We start from the raw sequence: 14,418 nt of genomic DNA, 5'->3' as shown, positions 1-14,418 counted from the left end.
AAAACCCTAAAAACCCTAAAACCCTAATAAACCCTAAAAACCCTAAAACCCTAATACCCTAAAAACCCTAATAAACCCTAAAACTCTAAGAATAATAATAATTGTAGAGCCAAACAGGCTGGAATATAGGATGTTCTGGTCCCAGATGGCTGACAGGGTCTAACCCTTTTCAGCCAGATGGAGCTGATCTACCATTAATCGTCACTATAAACACCCACATCAATAATGTCATCAAGGATAAATTCCGACAACAGTCATGTGATGCAGAACATTTGGTTTCCCGTAATCCAATAGAGACTGCCAGACGACTCTGTGTTGGTTGGGTGGCAATTTCCATGCGGTTGAGATAATGACGTCAAGATCTTGCAGCTACTAATAAATAGTATATAACAACAAACACGCTGCCTGCCGTGTTAAGCTTCCTCACTTTTCATCCTACCGAGTAGGTGCGGCATACCTGAGGACGCAAACTAATGAGATATGCCCACGGCCATCTCCGAGACTATTATCCATCAGCGTGGCCTGCATATCAACCATATGCGGGCAGTGCCGCATCATGCAGTCGCCTCTTAGCCGATCCGTGCACTCTTGGCAGCAGATAGAGTTTGATCTATGATTCATACCAAGTAGCTTCCATGCTTTCCACTATGATAGGCAGCCATTGCTCCATGCTGCATTTTTTCTCCCCCATTGAAGGAAGCCCATCGAACAAAATCTGGGATTTTATTGGAGGCAATAATCCCCGCGTGCTTTCCGCACCCGCCATGACAGTCGCATATCGGCACCCCGTCTGGAACGAATTCTTCATTTCATCAAGCCACAGGACGTGAAGCAGGGTTCAGGGAACCCAAGAAACCTTATCCTCCCAAGCCAATAGTCCTGGTGTCTGATAATCGCATTCGACCAGATCGGCAAGGCCCAGATGCCACCATCCATGGTTCGTGCACCTGGGGCGATGCAGAGGCGATACAGGGGCAATATTTGACTCTTGTCATTAAGCGGCAAGCCTCTTCATCACCACATTCCAGCATGAAACGGCCACGAACTATGTTCGAACTGTGAGAGGGGCACATTATCCCAATTCTTGCTCAGCATGACTGTCAACCGGAATGTTGCTGTCAAGGCACTCCCTCCGTCTTTCTTCGCCCTGAGCCTGATCACGGTACTCCTGCGATGCTACGTCCGAATGCGAGTCACCAGGGCGTTTGGATGGGATGATGGGATGATGATTATTGCTCTGGTACATCTATACCAGCCACAGCAGGATGACAGAGAAAGAAACCGCTGACATCTTTTAGATATTTTATGGCATGTTCTGTGGGTGTATGGTTACCGGTGGCGTCTACGGCACTGGGATGCACTTCGATCAATTGACTACAAGCCACCGAGTCAAGGCCATGATGGTATGTCTTCCACTATTTCTACGTGGCACTGTGACTGATGAACCCGACTTAGTTCTGGTGGCTTTGCGAGATCGGATACTGCGTCTCATCTATTTTCTGTAAATGTTCGATCTGCATCTTCCTCGCCCGTATTACCGTCAAGCGTCCACATCTGGTATTCCTATACATTATCATGACGCTCACCGTGCTGATGGGCCTCGTCCTAATGTTCGGGCTGTTATTTCAATGTCGACCTGTGACCTATTTCTGGACCAGAGTGGCATTTGATCCCACCATCCAGGGGACTTGCGTCATCACCGAAGTGGTCGAAGCTCTGACCTACGCCTACAGTGCGGTGGCCGCCGTCTGCGACTTGGCTGTCGGCATTGTTCCTTTCTTTATCATATGGGGGTTGAATATGCCCTTCCGGCGCAAGGTGGCTGCGGTAGCGATTTGCAGTATTAGTTGCATGTAGGCAATCTGGTCCATCCTCCCCCAATGACCTTTTGCTGACCCAATAACAGTGCATGTTCAGCAGTGATCATTCGCTTCCCCTTTGTACGCACCTTTGCAGACATGGATTTCTTGTGTAAGTCCTGTCACTTTGTAGAATCCCAAGCTTAGCTGATCCTCCGATGCAGACAAAACCTACGAGATCGCCGTGTGGTCGAATGTGGAAGTGGGCCTGGGAATCTTCGCCGGCAGTCTTGCGACCTTGCATCCTTTACTCCGACACATTCGCAGCAGCTGGACACAAGGTCGACTGAAGAGACTGACGTCGCGGGATACATCGGAGCAAGTCACCCCGCCGGTGGACTTTGTATCTGTGTCGGACTATCCCTCGCCGTCGGTTGAGATCTTCCGACCGGGAAATGTCATGAATATCACGACGACTGTGCAGCGTGAGGAATTAGGCCTAGGGATTGGAGAGGGAAGCCAACTGTCCACTCGAGGCAGCTGTGATACCGATATGCGGGCCAATGATATTCTGGTGCAACAGACATTCCAGATAAACACAGGTCGACCGTCCAGAGATTGGGATCCTTGGACGAACACCAGTGAAGCAGGAGATGACCATGTGTGAAGCTTTAATCTTTTTTTTGTTCATGTATCATGTACCAACTATATCAGCCGTAACAAGACTTAGATGGACTAGAAATACACTGCAATCATACAAAAGAAGGGAAACATATCACTCCAACCGCAGCAGCCCTCCACCAACCCACTATGTCTCATCCCGTTGAGCCCGGCTTCGATTGTCATCGTTCTGCCATGTGTTGGTCAGACTACTGCGACTATTCACATCGTTCTTGCAGTCAATCTGACCATAACATTGGTCGGTGCTGCTGTTCCAAACGCAGTTGTCCTTGTCGAACCTGATATTTCCGGGAACCGATCCACCCCTGGCCAGAGTTCTTGTACTGTGGTAATCGCGGGATTGTTCGCAGGACACCCCAGGCCTAGTCCTTTCTTGAATCCCGGAAGAGAGTACTAGAATTACTGCCGGTTTTGTGGTTCGTTGTTTCTGTGTTCACCTTCATTTTTCCTCCCATCGGCTCTGCCGTGCTTGCATGGGAGCTGCAGTTTTCAAACCTCCAGATCGGATGAGGAGAGGCCTAGCATGGCTGGTAATATCACATCCATCTTGGCTGGGGAGACCTGGAGCTGAACTTGGAGAAGGAATAGCCCTGTCCAGCTCAATAAGCCCAATACCATCCGGTGGCCCCCGCCGCGATCACACCCAGAGTCATTCCAGCTAGCCACCGCATGCGGCGTTTCACTTGCACCGCCAGCCCGGTGTGGTAGCCCTGGAGGGTCTGAATGAAGTCGGCGGCCTCATTGCTCCGGGGGAAGTCCCACGGGGGAGCTTCTTTACCCAAGAAGCGACACAAAGGCTCCCACCCCTCCTTGACATTAAATAACAACAGGCGATCCGCGGGCACAATCCGCTGAATCTCCGCATTATAGCCTTGGTAGAAGTGCAGCCCCCAGTTATGCATGAAGCCGAACATGTAGTGACGATGCAACAGGTCGGATAACCGGTGCAGTCGCGTCTCCGGAATGAAGAGGCGATACACGCGCGCTTGTAAGGAGCGTGTCGGGGTGTGGAACACATCAAACCAGGTATCCATCAGGGTCCTGCAGATGGATGTGAACCACTGCTCCGGGCTGTCGCGCACAGTGAGAATGACCTTGGCGTCTGGGTAAGCTGCCAGCAGCTCGGCGTAGAAGACGACGCAGGGGGTGTCAGTCACGGCCTGGCAGTGCCCTAACAGTTGATCCCATTCTGTGCGCGTGAAGGGGCGCCCTTGACCTTGGAACTTGGCCTCGAGGGCGGCGCACCAGAGGTCGCAGTCCCGGGGGTTCTCATTCATACAGGACGCAAAGTGATAGCAGTCGTCGTATCCCAGGTCGAGGAGGGCTTGTCGCAGGGAGGAGGTGCCGGTGCGCGAGAGTCCCAACCCCAGCACTTGCAGCGGCACCAGGCGTTGGCAAAGGCGCCGGTCAATGTCGGTCGGCGCTTGGTCGGAGGGCTTCCCGACCGTGGCCCGGCGAGTTGGATAGCTGTGCGGCAGTTTTTCCGAGGCCATGTTGCTTCCACGTGGACTCCGAAGCGATGTGTTGGGCTGATTCTTACCCTCCCTCCGTCGGGTCTGCCGCCTAAATATCGAAGCCGTCTTCCATCAGGCGTCCCGAATGTTCGTGTTTGGCGGGCCCTGATTGGTCCCTTCCCGGATTCACGCAGCGCCAAACTGGTCATTCCACAACCCAATCCCAGATGGTTCAGGTAATAGCGACGGGTGACGCGAACGGACTTGCAGTCAGTTCCAGGCTTGTTCATGGACTGACTCTCTTAGGATGGAAAAGGCATCCTCCCTCGACCTGATGGCAATAGTACAATGCGGAAATAGGCACGTGACAGTATGCAATCTTGCCCTACTCGTGGTGAAGTAGCCGTCAAGTTCTGCCGAGTCCCCCGAAGCCACGCCGAAGGGCGTCTGACATTTTATCGGATGGCTGATATATAAGTGGTTCGTTATGATTTATTGATAATTTTCTTAGTAGAGGGGGGGTGCGCAGTAAGTTGCAGTTAGCAGGGGAAAGATGTCTAGATATATCTTTCCGACGGAACAGGGACACGGTTTCTCATTCAAAGTGGGATGCCCGAATTCATCCACCCACTCTCGTACCTATAACCCTCTCAGTGGTTATGCTGAACATCTAATCAATTCCGTCAGCCGGCTGACAGGTGGAGCGGACATAAGCTTACTTCCGCCGGGGAAGCTGACTTCCCCCAACTATTTATATCTGCATGCCCGTCCCCGCCCGGTGGCCTCGAAAATCTTTCAATCCCAACAGCTGCCATCCACCCACATCAACATGAGCCTCATTCTCACCGGTGCGACCGGCCTGGTAGGCTCTGGGGCCTTGAACCACCTCCTCTCCCTCCCACAGGGCCAACTATCCCGGCTGTACATCCTGAGTCGTCGCCCGGTCCCCATGGCCGACAATCATCCCAACGTCACCGTGATCGAGCATCAAGACTTCACTAAATACAGCCCAGAGCTATTATCCCAGCTGAAAGGCGCCAGCGGGTGTATTTGGGCCCTGGGGATTTCCCAGACCGAGGTCTCGAAGGAGTGCGGCGTCCCGCAACCGTCATCAACAGGTTCGAACAATGGCTGACCGAGAAGAACCACAGGGATTATGTGAAGATCACCGTCGACTATCCCCTGGCAGCGGCCAAGGCTTTCTCAACTTTATCTCCATCCTTCAACTTTGTTTATGTATCCGGAGAAGGGGTGAGTATCTCCCTGTTCTTCCATCCCTCTCAACTCCCTACTAAAGGATGATGTATCAGGCCACCCAGTCCCCCGGAATGTTCACCCCATTTTTTGGCGGAATCAAAGGGCGATGCGAGCAAGCCCTCATCCAGCTCTCGGGGGAGTCTCCCAGCCTCAAACCCTACTCCGTCCGCCCAGCCATGGTGGACCCCACGTACGACCCCCAAGTTCTGGAGCCGTTCCTGCAACGGGCCGACCAGAAGACGCTGCCCAAGAAATTGCTGCGTGGAATTCTGGGGCCCACCATCCGAGGCACATATCCGCAAGCCGTGTCACCCACCCAGGACCTCGGGCGGTTCCTGAACGATCTGGCGAGCGGAGATGGGAAGCCGCTCAGCGGGGACGGTGTCACTGGGGACGGGTGGATTATTTCCAACAAGGCCTTTCGTCGGTATGCGGGTCTGTAGTTGGATGCAGGGTGGTTATGTTGCTGCAAGTGGAGTAGAGTGCACTTGAGATTTGCGGAGGAATTCATGTGGTGGGTCGTCATTCGGTCCGTATATAGAGGGGTGGGCGATGCTGTGATTTTGGACGGAGATTGCATTAGACCGGTTTTAAAGATACATAATGTCTAAATGAACCTTAAAGGTATCCGACTTGTTATTCACTAGAGTTGACCCGAACACGTCATACAAGGCGGGGTTGCGTGTCGATCACGGGCCCCGAGCCCTTCGCCTCCGCCCTCATCTGTCAACCCAGCTGTCTGCGACCATCACTGTTCGCCCATCTCTCTGCTCGCAAACTCAATTCCTCTCTCAACCACCGTGACCATATCAAATGATAATGCCTGCGTACCCCCGTCCCGACTTCCACCGTCCCAACCTCAACTGGCTCTCGCTCGACGGCCCGTGGAACTTTCTCTTCGATGACGCGGATCGAGGGTTGACGGACCGGTGGCACCACGAGGGCCTCCCCACCCAGGCAGCCTCCCACGCACGACGCCAGATTCAAGTCCCGTACGCCTTCCAGACCCCCGCATCCGGCATTGGCCTCCATGAGGTGCATGAGGTGCTGTGGTATGAGCGGACGCTGCCGGATATTCGCTTCTCGGATGAACACGCACAAGGAAATCGGCTGGTACTTCGCTTCGGCGCCGTGGACCACGAATGCACCGTCTGGGTCGATGGCCAGCTGGTCGGAGGACATCGGGGTGGCCACGTTCCTTTCGACATTGACGTTTCGGATGCGTTTCGGGCCCAGGGCAACAATGACCCCCACCGGCTGACAGTCCGCGTGACGGACTCGGCCTCGGATCTGGGACAGCTGCGAGGAAAGCAATACTGGGGTCCGGTGCCGCAGGAGATCTTCTATACGCCGACCAGTGGCATCTGGCTGTCTGTATGGCTCGAGAGTGTTCCTCCAGCACGGCTTGGAAGCAGTAGTGAGGGGACGGTGCTACGGTCGGATGATATCCACGGTGGACATCTGCATGCACGAGTAGCCGTTCTGGGTCGTTCGGTCGCAGGCGAATGCGTGGTCGAGATTGAAGCCAGCCTGGCCGGCACGCTGGTCAGCAGCAGCAAACAGTCACTACCGCGGGACAAAGACTGGGTGAACCTGGAGGTGGACATGCGCGTGCCTGAACCGAGCTCACTCATGGGGACTGCTCCATTCAACCGGGATGATTGCTGGCAAGGTAGGGTCGCTCTTTGGGGCCCTGATCACCCCATTCTGTATAGCCTGACACTGCGTCTCTATGATGCCTCGCGTAGTCTTGTGGACGTCGTGGCGACCACTACAGGTATGCGAAGCATCTCCTGGGCTAATGGTGATGGAACCTTCCGGCTGAATGGCAGGCCCTGCTTCCAAACCTTGGTGTTGGATCAGGGCTATTGGCCCGACACTGGATTGACACCGCCGTCACAAGAAGCCCTCCGGGCGGACATTGAGATGGCCAAGAAGATGGGCATTAACGGCTGCCGCAAGCACCAGAAAGTCGAAGACCCCGTGTTCCACTGGTGGGCCGATCAGCTGGGATTTCTAGTATGGGGCGAAATCGCCAACGCATACGAGTTCAGTGACGAATATGTCGATCGCTTCAACCGCGAGTGGGTGGAGGCCGTGCGTCGAGACATCAATCATCCGTGCATCGTCGCGTGGACCCCATTCAACGAAAGCTGGGGCTATCCCTCTCTCAAGGACAACATCGACCAGCGAAATCATATCCGCTCCGTCTATTATCTGACCAAGTGAGTCGGTCCGGTACCATTCCCCTTGTGCCTCAAGAGCGCTAATGCTGGTATGAATGTAGAACGTTGGATCCCAGCCGACCCATCAATGACAACTGTGGATGGGAGCATGTTGTAACCAACCTGACCACCTACCACGACTACTCGGATTCTCCCGCACTGGCCGCATCCTGTGCCGACTTCGAGGGCGGAATTCTCAGCAAGAAGTCGAACCGGGATATGTTTGTGGGTCCCATTACGAGCAAGCCATCCGGTCTCCTCGACCCCGGCGCACGCCATACCCCCGGGGCTCCCGTCATCTGCTCCGAATTTGGAGGCGTGAATATCATTCCTGCCAAAGGCACAGAGGCCGGAGAGCGCGACTGGGGATATACCACTGCCGCGGATCCAGAGGACCTCCTCAGTCGTCTGGAGCGATTGGTCATGGCGGTGGTCAAAGGGGGTCATTCATGTGGTTTGGTTTATACTCAACTGTAAGTTCCCCTTCTTTTATTCTCCGGGCTCGCCTGGTGAAGATCACTTGTTATTCTCTTTTGCTTCCCGGTCGCATAAGTCCGACATAATAGGATGGAACATGTTCTAACTATATATCCAGTTGTGATATTGAGCAAGAGGTCAACGGCCTCTATTCTTACGACCGCAAGGAAAAGGTGCCAGCAGCTCGGGTCAAGGCCATCATGGATGCTGCTCACCAGTACTATCACGAGCATGTGGCTCCGAAGTCAACGCATCAATAGGGAGGTATTCTGTAGGATTTATACAGAAACAGGAGACGATGATGCATAGCAGATCGAAGGCCCAATCAAAATTGTTGAAAGGGACCGGGCAATAGCCGGGTGAGGTCAAGAAGATATATATTAAGCCAGGTATGTCCGTGATGAGGCAACGTAGGCTGCATCGGCTGCCCCTATGAGCCATTTGCTGGGCCATCAAGCATGGGATACTGTCGTGGTGGAGTCACTCTCCCCCGGATCACCCTCTTTCGTAGTCAAATGAACCAGAGAGATCTCATCGTGCTGCCGGTGGCTGCGGTGCGCCGTGTGGGACATCCGATTGGCATATAGCCCCTGACTGGGGGTATGAGACTTATTCGCCGTGGTGGAGAATAATCGAGGGAAGATTAGGTCGATCACCGGCTTGGTGCCGGGCAAGCTGGCAGCGATGATGGAAACCGCGACTTCAATACCTGACGACACCGAGACCCCAAAGGTGCTCCAGCTTGGGTCAGTGCTCTGATACAGCTTGACAATGTAAACCATGCGAACGATACTGGCTATGCAGGCACTAGACCAAGCTTGGTCAGTCCAAGCCCATTCAGGTAGTCGGCATACTTACAATGATCCCAAGGACAATAGACCCACAACCATCAGGCGCTTCTTTTTTCCAACCTGTAGGCCTACTTACGTGAGCTGAATGCTAAAGAATATATAGACTAGCGCTTGAATAATGACCTACCTAGAATGGTCCTAACCGGTAAAATGAGAATCCACAAATCAGTCACCAAGGACAGTGCGGCCGTGGCGTACCAGAATGGGATCGATGCGAAACACAAATAGTGATGGTATTTGTGTGGATTGTAGACCGCGTCTACAGGAGAGCACTGGAAGATGGTTGCGAGAATAATGGCAGTAGTCATGGCGGTAATGAAGGCGATGGTGCCGCGGGTAAGGCCTCGGAGATTCGGGAACAGGCGAAGGTAGAGCAGGCATATGGATGCTTTGATCAGACCGGTGATGAGGGTATACACAATATGGGTGACGTATCGAAGCTGGGCGACATCATACAAGTGATCAGCATCGCAACTATGTCTGGGGATCTTGGCCTACCTTGGCTGCCGGCACCAGGTTCGTGCTGGGGACTGTGCCGTCATGTTTTCCTGTACCATATTTGACCCCTAACGCACCAACAGACATGAGTTTCAAACTGCGCTGGGAGTTCGAGCTATTCACCGAGTCCAGCAATAACGACATTCAGGATCGCTGTAACAGTTGCAGCCGCCATGGTCCAGTCATCCAACCCCAGCCGCTTCACAATCGCAGCTCTCGATACCAATCGCAGGGCCACGACGGCAGCCGCAACTCCAGTCACCGTTCCATTGATGATGACGATTAGGGGTCCACGGTTTTCACTCTGAGTGGACAATTAGCGCCACCGTTATCGCAAAGGTGGATGTGCTTGCCTCGGACCGTGTTTGAAAGCTGTTCTGCATGGCAATGACGCGATCCGCCGAACAGTACGGATAGACTCGACATGTCCCTGTGGCCCAAAGATCGACTTTTGCGCACACAGTGGGCCCGGTTGACCCAGGGGTCCTGGCTGTCTGACCGGATCTAATAAAGGGTCACGGAGGAGAGCTGCCCGACTGGCCGAGGGGTTTACCTGCAGGATTCCGACCACCCACTCTGGTGGCAGCCTCCGCCGCCTTGACCGTCCAAAAGTCTTAGTGTCTGTGAATAATTGCAGGTCATGGTCCTGGCAGCCCCTTCCCCAATACAAGCTCAATAAGTGGGTTCGGAATTCACAACGTCCGGACTGGGAGAGCTTGGCAGGATCCTGGCCTCGTCTTCCGGGATCCCCGGTGGGCTGATGCGATAGCTCCTGGTGGAGATGGCCAGGTGAATTGGACCATTCGGGACCAGTCCAATTTGCGTCAAACCGCTAATGGCGCGGCGGTGGATTGGGTCGTCGATAGTCGGAGCCCGGTCGACTTGGCACGCCAACTTAGGGCTCCGGCTCTGCACCCGGATGTTGAATATCGCCCGAGCCCCCGGAGTGGTCTGCCCTTATTACTCGCGCCATCTTCGACGTCCTTTTTTTGGTACTGTCCTTCTCTCACCCCTCCCTGTCGTGATATCTGCCACCCATGTTTTCTTCCGTTCGATCCGTCTGTCTGGGCCTGTTGTCGGCTTGCCTGGTCTCGGGGCACACCCTCCGGGCCAGCAATGTCAGTTCAAGCTACCGGATTGACGTACACTCCCATGTCATTCCGCCGGTATGGCGAGCGGCCCTGATCGCTGCGGGATACCCCGTGAAGAATGGGACAGTGTATACCGATGACTTCCCCGTTCCCGACTGGACGTTGGAATCGCATCTGGCCACTATGGACACCCTGGGCATCAATTACTCGACCATCAGTGTGAGCGCCCCGGGGGTATACTTCCTCAGCGACCCCAGCGAGGCACACGCGCTGGCCCGAACCGTTAACCTCGCCATGCACAACTACACTCAAGCGTATCCGACGCGACTGGGCGCGCTCTGCCTACTGCCGCTGCCTCATACTGAAGAATCGCTGGCCGAAATTGAGGTAGGTAACTTGTCTGGAAACCCATCTTTCATCTAACCCATTTGATCAGTTTTGCCTGGACACTCTCAAGTTTCCCGGGGTTGGCATGTATACCAATGCCAATGGCACCTACCTGGGCGATTCCTCCCTCGATCCAGTCTTTTCAGTTCTGAACGAGCGGCAAACTACCGTCTTCGTCCACCCGGCAGCGCCGGGCTGTCAGTCGGTGTCTCTGGGCTACCCCATCCCGTTGACAGAATACCCGTTCGACAGCGTCCGGGCGATGGAGAACCTGCTGCTGACGGGGCAAAGAGCCGAGAATCCCGATGTGAAGATGATCTTCGCCCATGGAGGGGGTGCTATGCCCTACCTGGCGAGCCGCATTGCCGGTATGGCCTCCATGTCCTTACTTGGCGGATTGAATGCGACCAAGTCGTTGGCAGAGCTGGCCGGGTACTACTTTGACACAGCGTCGGCCAGCTCGGCGATTCAGCTGGCGGCCATGAAGAGCTTTATCGGGGTGGATCAGATCTTGACTGGGACTGATTGTGAGTCGCGCCTCTGCCCTTTCCCGATGGTTGACAATCCTAATAGAGACCCCAGACCCGTATGTCCCCCTTGTACAGAGCGAGGCGGCGCTCCCTGCCATCCAGGCCCACGGTGACTTCACCGATGCCGAGATGGCGCGTATCAACAATCGGAATGCGTTGTCGCTGTTTCCGCGGGTTGCCGAGATTCTGGCCTATTAGATGATCCACGGACGAATTCATGGTCTATTCCCGTCACGCCGCTGGATGTACCCAACCCAATCTGTACATAATTCACAGAATCCTTGAATCGAAGACCGACGGAAGCGCGACGAGGTCGGGGTGGCCGTGGGATATGGGTGGCCACTGGAGGGATATCCTGTCCGCTGGGATGTCCCCAGTAGACGAGGCAGATAGGTGCTGGCAATGGCCTTGAGGCAGGGTGCACAGGCAGCCATGACAGCGACATGGACCTCGACCGCCGAACTACAGAATCCGATCAAATAGGTGGCATCATACACCGGGTGCGACGGAAAGAAGGCATCGGCGAGCAAGATGATCCGCCAAACTCCGACCCCAGTGGCCCTGCTTTGATTAGCCCTGCCCATGCACTCTATATATAGCCTTCAAAGGGAGTCACTCATACGGCACCCATACATAGAATCACACACACACAGCTATCTTCCTCTTGAGCGGCATCTGCAACGACCAGGTGATGATGATGGGAACGGATAATACAAGCAGGTCGGTGAAGAGATATATTGCTGCAGTAGCAACATAAAAAGCATCCTGATTGATACACGACCCGTTCGGAATGGACAGGTCATATACATATGCGACCGGGCTGCATTGGAAGATGTTGACGAAGAGGACAGTCACGAACAAGGCCACGGTGATGAACATGGTGGATCAGATGAGCAGGTTGACCGGGCGGGAATGGCATTCCAGTCGACGGAGGAAGAGGAGGATAGACACTTTGACCATGGTCAAGCAGGGGTTGTAGAGGAGTTGGTTGGCATAGTTCCACTGGCATATCAGTCAGGTGAGTCGCCTAACATTTTAACATGAGGGGCAAGCATACGATAAGTTCTTGCTTCTGGTCATAGTCCTTGGGGATGTCCCAGATATGGATGCCGACGTAGTTGGTCTTGATGTCTGTCCCAGTCAGCCAAGCCACGGGGTGCATGCCGATGACGATGAGAACATCATCTGCTCGGGTCAGTGTGAATCACCCAAGATGAGGAGGATTGCATACCTCCTCCCAATCGGGACCTCGTCAGATAGCGACTCCAGAGCCGTAGCAGCACCGCGAGGCCTCCCAACACAGGGAAGGCGACCACGATGCCCAGGGCGGTTTTCTGATGGCTGTCATCGATCATCTTGGCCACGGGGGTGATTCCAGCAAGACATTCCCAAGGGATATAAGCAACAGGGCGTAGCAGCGACCATGGCTCCCGGCAGGGATGAGGCAGTCCGGTCAAACTCAAAATCCATAGTCGAGGTCCGACCCGACAATAGCCTCTTAAGACAAAGAATTTATCGCACCAATCGAATCGACACCCGGACAAAGGGATGTCAGCAATCAGCAGTCTCCAAGCTTCGTCCCCTTGGCTGCAGCCTGCTATCCGTCCTGGCCCGAGTACAACCGGACCGAATGCGCATACGTGACCGATGAATGGACCGATTCTTACATGCAGTGAGTATTAGCCCTGACTTTTGTAAATGCAGGAACTGACCATGCAGTGCTGCCGATCCCGCCTCTGTGATGTGGCCCCTGTTTGAAGGCCGCAGTTGTCTGCCACGCGATCTGGCCGTGGGGAACTGCACCCTGGGGGGCTACAGTAGCTACGCCGTCAATGTGAGCACCGTGGCTCAAATCCAACTGGCCGTCAACTTTGCTCGTAATGCAGGGCTGCGTCTGGTCGCCAAAAAACACCGGCCACGACTTCAACGGCAAGTCGACTGGGGCCGGTGCCCTTGGCGTTTGGACCCATAACCTCAAAGACATTGTTTACTACCAGGGCTACCACGTCGGGAACTACAGCGGCCCAGCCGTTAAGATGGGTGCTGGAGTCCAGGCCTTTGAGATCTACGAAAAGGCCAACGAGCTCGGATTTACCGCAGTGGGTGGCGAGGGTAAGACGGTGGGCGTGGAGGGGGGCTACGTCCTCGGAGGAGGGCACTCGCCCATGTCGAGTGTGTATGGCCTGGCTGCCGACCAGGTGTTGGCCCTCGAAGTCGTCCTGGCCAACGGTCGCTTCGTCACCGTCACCGAGCAGTCCGATCCTGACCTGTTCTGGGCCCTCCGCGGCGGTGGTGGAGGTGAGTGTTTGACTCTTCCATCCGTGCATGCATCAACTGACCTCCCCTCCAGGCACCTACGGCATTGTCACCTCCATCATCTCCCGGGTGCATCCCAAGGTGCCCGTCACAGTCGACACCTTCTGGGCCGGGGTACGCGCGTATCTGGAACGCTTCCCCGTCAACGCCGACGCCGGCACGTACGCCTACTTCTGGGTCTTGTCGACGGGCACTGACTCGTTCGAGTTCCTCATGAACCCCTACTTCGCGGTCAACCACACGGTCGACGAGTTCAACTGCCTCATGGCCCCCTGGTTCGACGAGCTGGACCGCCTGGGCATCGCCTTCACCCCCAACACCACCTACTACGACAACTTCTACGATGCCTGAGATGCCGGCTTTCCACTGGAGACCGTCGGGTCCGTGACCATGCTGACCGGTTCGCGACTTTTCCCCCGCATCAACTTCGAAGATCCCAGCCGCTTCAACCAAACTATTGCTGCACTCCGATCCACCGTCTCAGCCGGATACCCCCTGCTGGCCTTCAACCTCAAAGCCGACCTCTCCACGGGCTACGCCGAGAGTTCCGCAAACCCGGCCTTCCGACAGACCCTCATGCACGCCATCAGCTCGACCAGCTGGGCCAGCAACACTACCGACGCGACTATCCTCGCAGACATGAAGCACTTCACCTACGACATCCTGGGTGAATGGCGTCGGACTTGCCCGGAGGCTGGCGTATACATGTCCGAGGCGGATATCATGGAGCCTAACTTCCACCAGGCGTTCTATGGCTCGTAATATGATCGGCTGTATGCCCTCAAGCAGAGGTATGATCCGACGGGACTGTTCTATGCTCCGACTGGAGTAGGGAGCGAGAATTGGCAGGTG

At 54.9% G+C, this 14,418-nt stretch overlaps 7 protein-coding genes across 7 annotated transcripts; 5 read left to right on the top strand and 2 right to left on the bottom strand.

Moving 5' to 3' along the window:
* Positions 1–1,093: 1,093 nt before the first annotated feature.
* On the top strand, positions 1,094–2,466 carry BO94DRAFT_613772 (uncharacterized protein; the record flags this gene model as incomplete). The annotated part of the gene is made up of 5 exons (XM_025616715.1): positions 1,094–1,240; positions 1,299–1,403; positions 1,456–1,853; positions 1,907–1,971; positions 2,024–2,466. 5 exons carry the CDS (start codon positions 1,094–1,096, stop codon positions 2,464–2,466), a joined length of 1,158 nt encoding a protein of 385 aa, XP_025461724.1.
* A 386-nt stretch (positions 2,467–2,852) lies between these two features.
* BO94DRAFT_332000 (sulfotransferase family protein) lies at positions 2,853–4,343 on the bottom strand. The gene has a single exon (XM_025606984.1). The coding sequence runs from the start codon at positions 3,971–3,973 to the stop codon at positions 3,080–3,082; it is 894 nt and encodes a 297-aa protein (XP_025461723.1). The 5' UTR covers positions 3,974–4,343; the 3' UTR covers positions 2,853–3,079.
* Positions 4,344–4,738: 395 nt separating this feature from the next.
* BO94DRAFT_540638 (putative nucleoside-diphosphate-sugar epimerases) lies at positions 4,739–5,789 on the top strand. Its single transcript, XM_025612955.1, has 3 exons — positions 4,739–5,023; positions 5,086–5,185; positions 5,245–5,789. The coding sequence occupies exons 1-3, from the start codon at positions 4,764–4,766 to the stop codon at positions 5,632–5,634; spliced, it is 750 nt and encodes a 249-aa protein (XP_025461722.1). The 5' UTR covers positions 4,739–4,763; the 3' UTR covers positions 5,635–5,789.
* Positions 5,790–6,004: 215 nt separating this feature from the next.
* Positions 6,005–8,153, top strand: BO94DRAFT_591162 (glycoside hydrolase family 2 protein; the record flags this gene model as incomplete). Its single annotated transcript, XM_025616092.1, has 3 exons — positions 6,005–7,416; positions 7,479–7,889; positions 8,012–8,153. 3 exons carry the CDS (start codon positions 6,005–6,007, stop codon positions 8,151–8,153), a joined length of 1,965 nt encoding a protein of 654 aa, XP_025461721.1.
* A 192-nt stretch (positions 8,154–8,345) lies between these two features.
* Positions 8,346–9,625, bottom strand: BO94DRAFT_613767 (uncharacterized protein; the record flags this gene model as incomplete). The annotated part of the gene is made up of 6 exons (XM_025616714.1): positions 8,346–8,700; positions 8,752–8,812; positions 8,872–9,184; positions 9,243–9,292; positions 9,366–9,546; positions 9,596–9,625. 6 exons carry the CDS (start codon positions 9,623–9,625, stop codon positions 8,346–8,348), a joined length of 990 nt encoding a protein of 329 aa, XP_025461720.1.
* Positions 9,626–10,279: 654 nt separating this feature from the next.
* Positions 10,280–11,506, top strand: BO94DRAFT_629066 (amidohydrolase family protein; the record flags this gene model as incomplete). The annotated part of the gene is made up of 3 exons (XM_025617533.1): positions 10,280–10,720; positions 10,770–11,247; positions 11,303–11,506. The coding sequence occupies 3 exons, from the start codon at positions 10,280–10,282 to the stop codon at positions 11,446–11,448; spliced, it is 1,065 nt and encodes a 354-aa protein (XP_025461719.1). The 3' UTR covers positions 11,449–11,506.
* A 441-nt stretch (positions 11,507–11,947) lies between these two features.
* BO94DRAFT_551492 (uncharacterized protein) lies at positions 11,948–14,328 on the top strand (the record flags this gene model as incomplete). Its single annotated transcript, XM_025613545.1, has 8 exons — positions 11,948–11,970; positions 12,012–12,268; positions 12,333–12,443; positions 12,754–12,922; positions 12,970–13,084; positions 13,137–13,548; positions 13,601–13,841; positions 14,007–14,328. The coding sequence occupies 8 exons, from the start codon at positions 11,948–11,950 to the stop codon at positions 14,326–14,328; spliced, it is 1,650 nt and encodes a 549-aa protein (XP_025461718.1).
* Positions 14,329–14,418: the final 90 nt, after the last annotated feature.

This window comes from Aspergillus sclerotioniger (assembly GCF_003184525.1).
Source record: "Aspergillus sclerotioniger CBS 115572 chromosome Unknown BO94scaffold_51, whole genome shotgun sequence".
Taxonomy (NCBI): Eukaryota; Fungi; Ascomycota; class Eurotiomycetes; order Eurotiales; family Aspergillaceae; genus Aspergillus; species Aspergillus sclerotioniger.
The sequence above is the reverse complement of the archived record's forward strand: the minus strand, read 5'-3'. Positions and strand labels throughout refer to the sequence as shown.

Bases quoted from the DNA above. Each gene is read 5' to 3' on its own strand.
- BO94DRAFT_332000 (XM_025606984.1), bottom strand. From the start codon at position 3,973: ATGGCCTCGGAAAAACTGCCGCACAGCTATCCAACTCGCCGGGCCACG.
- BO94DRAFT_540638 (XM_025612955.1), top strand. From the start codon at position 4,764: ATGAGCCTCATTCTCACCGGTGCGACCGGCCTGGTAGGCTCTGGGGCC. The intron at 5,024-5,085 runs GTGCGGCGTCCC...GAAGAACCACAG, and splicing joins CAGACCGAGGTCTCGAAGGA to GGATTATGTGAAGATCACCG. The intron at 5,186-5,244 runs GTGAGTATCTCC...ATGATGTATCAG, and splicing joins TTTATGTATCCGGAGAAGGG to GCCACCCAGTCCCCCGGAAT.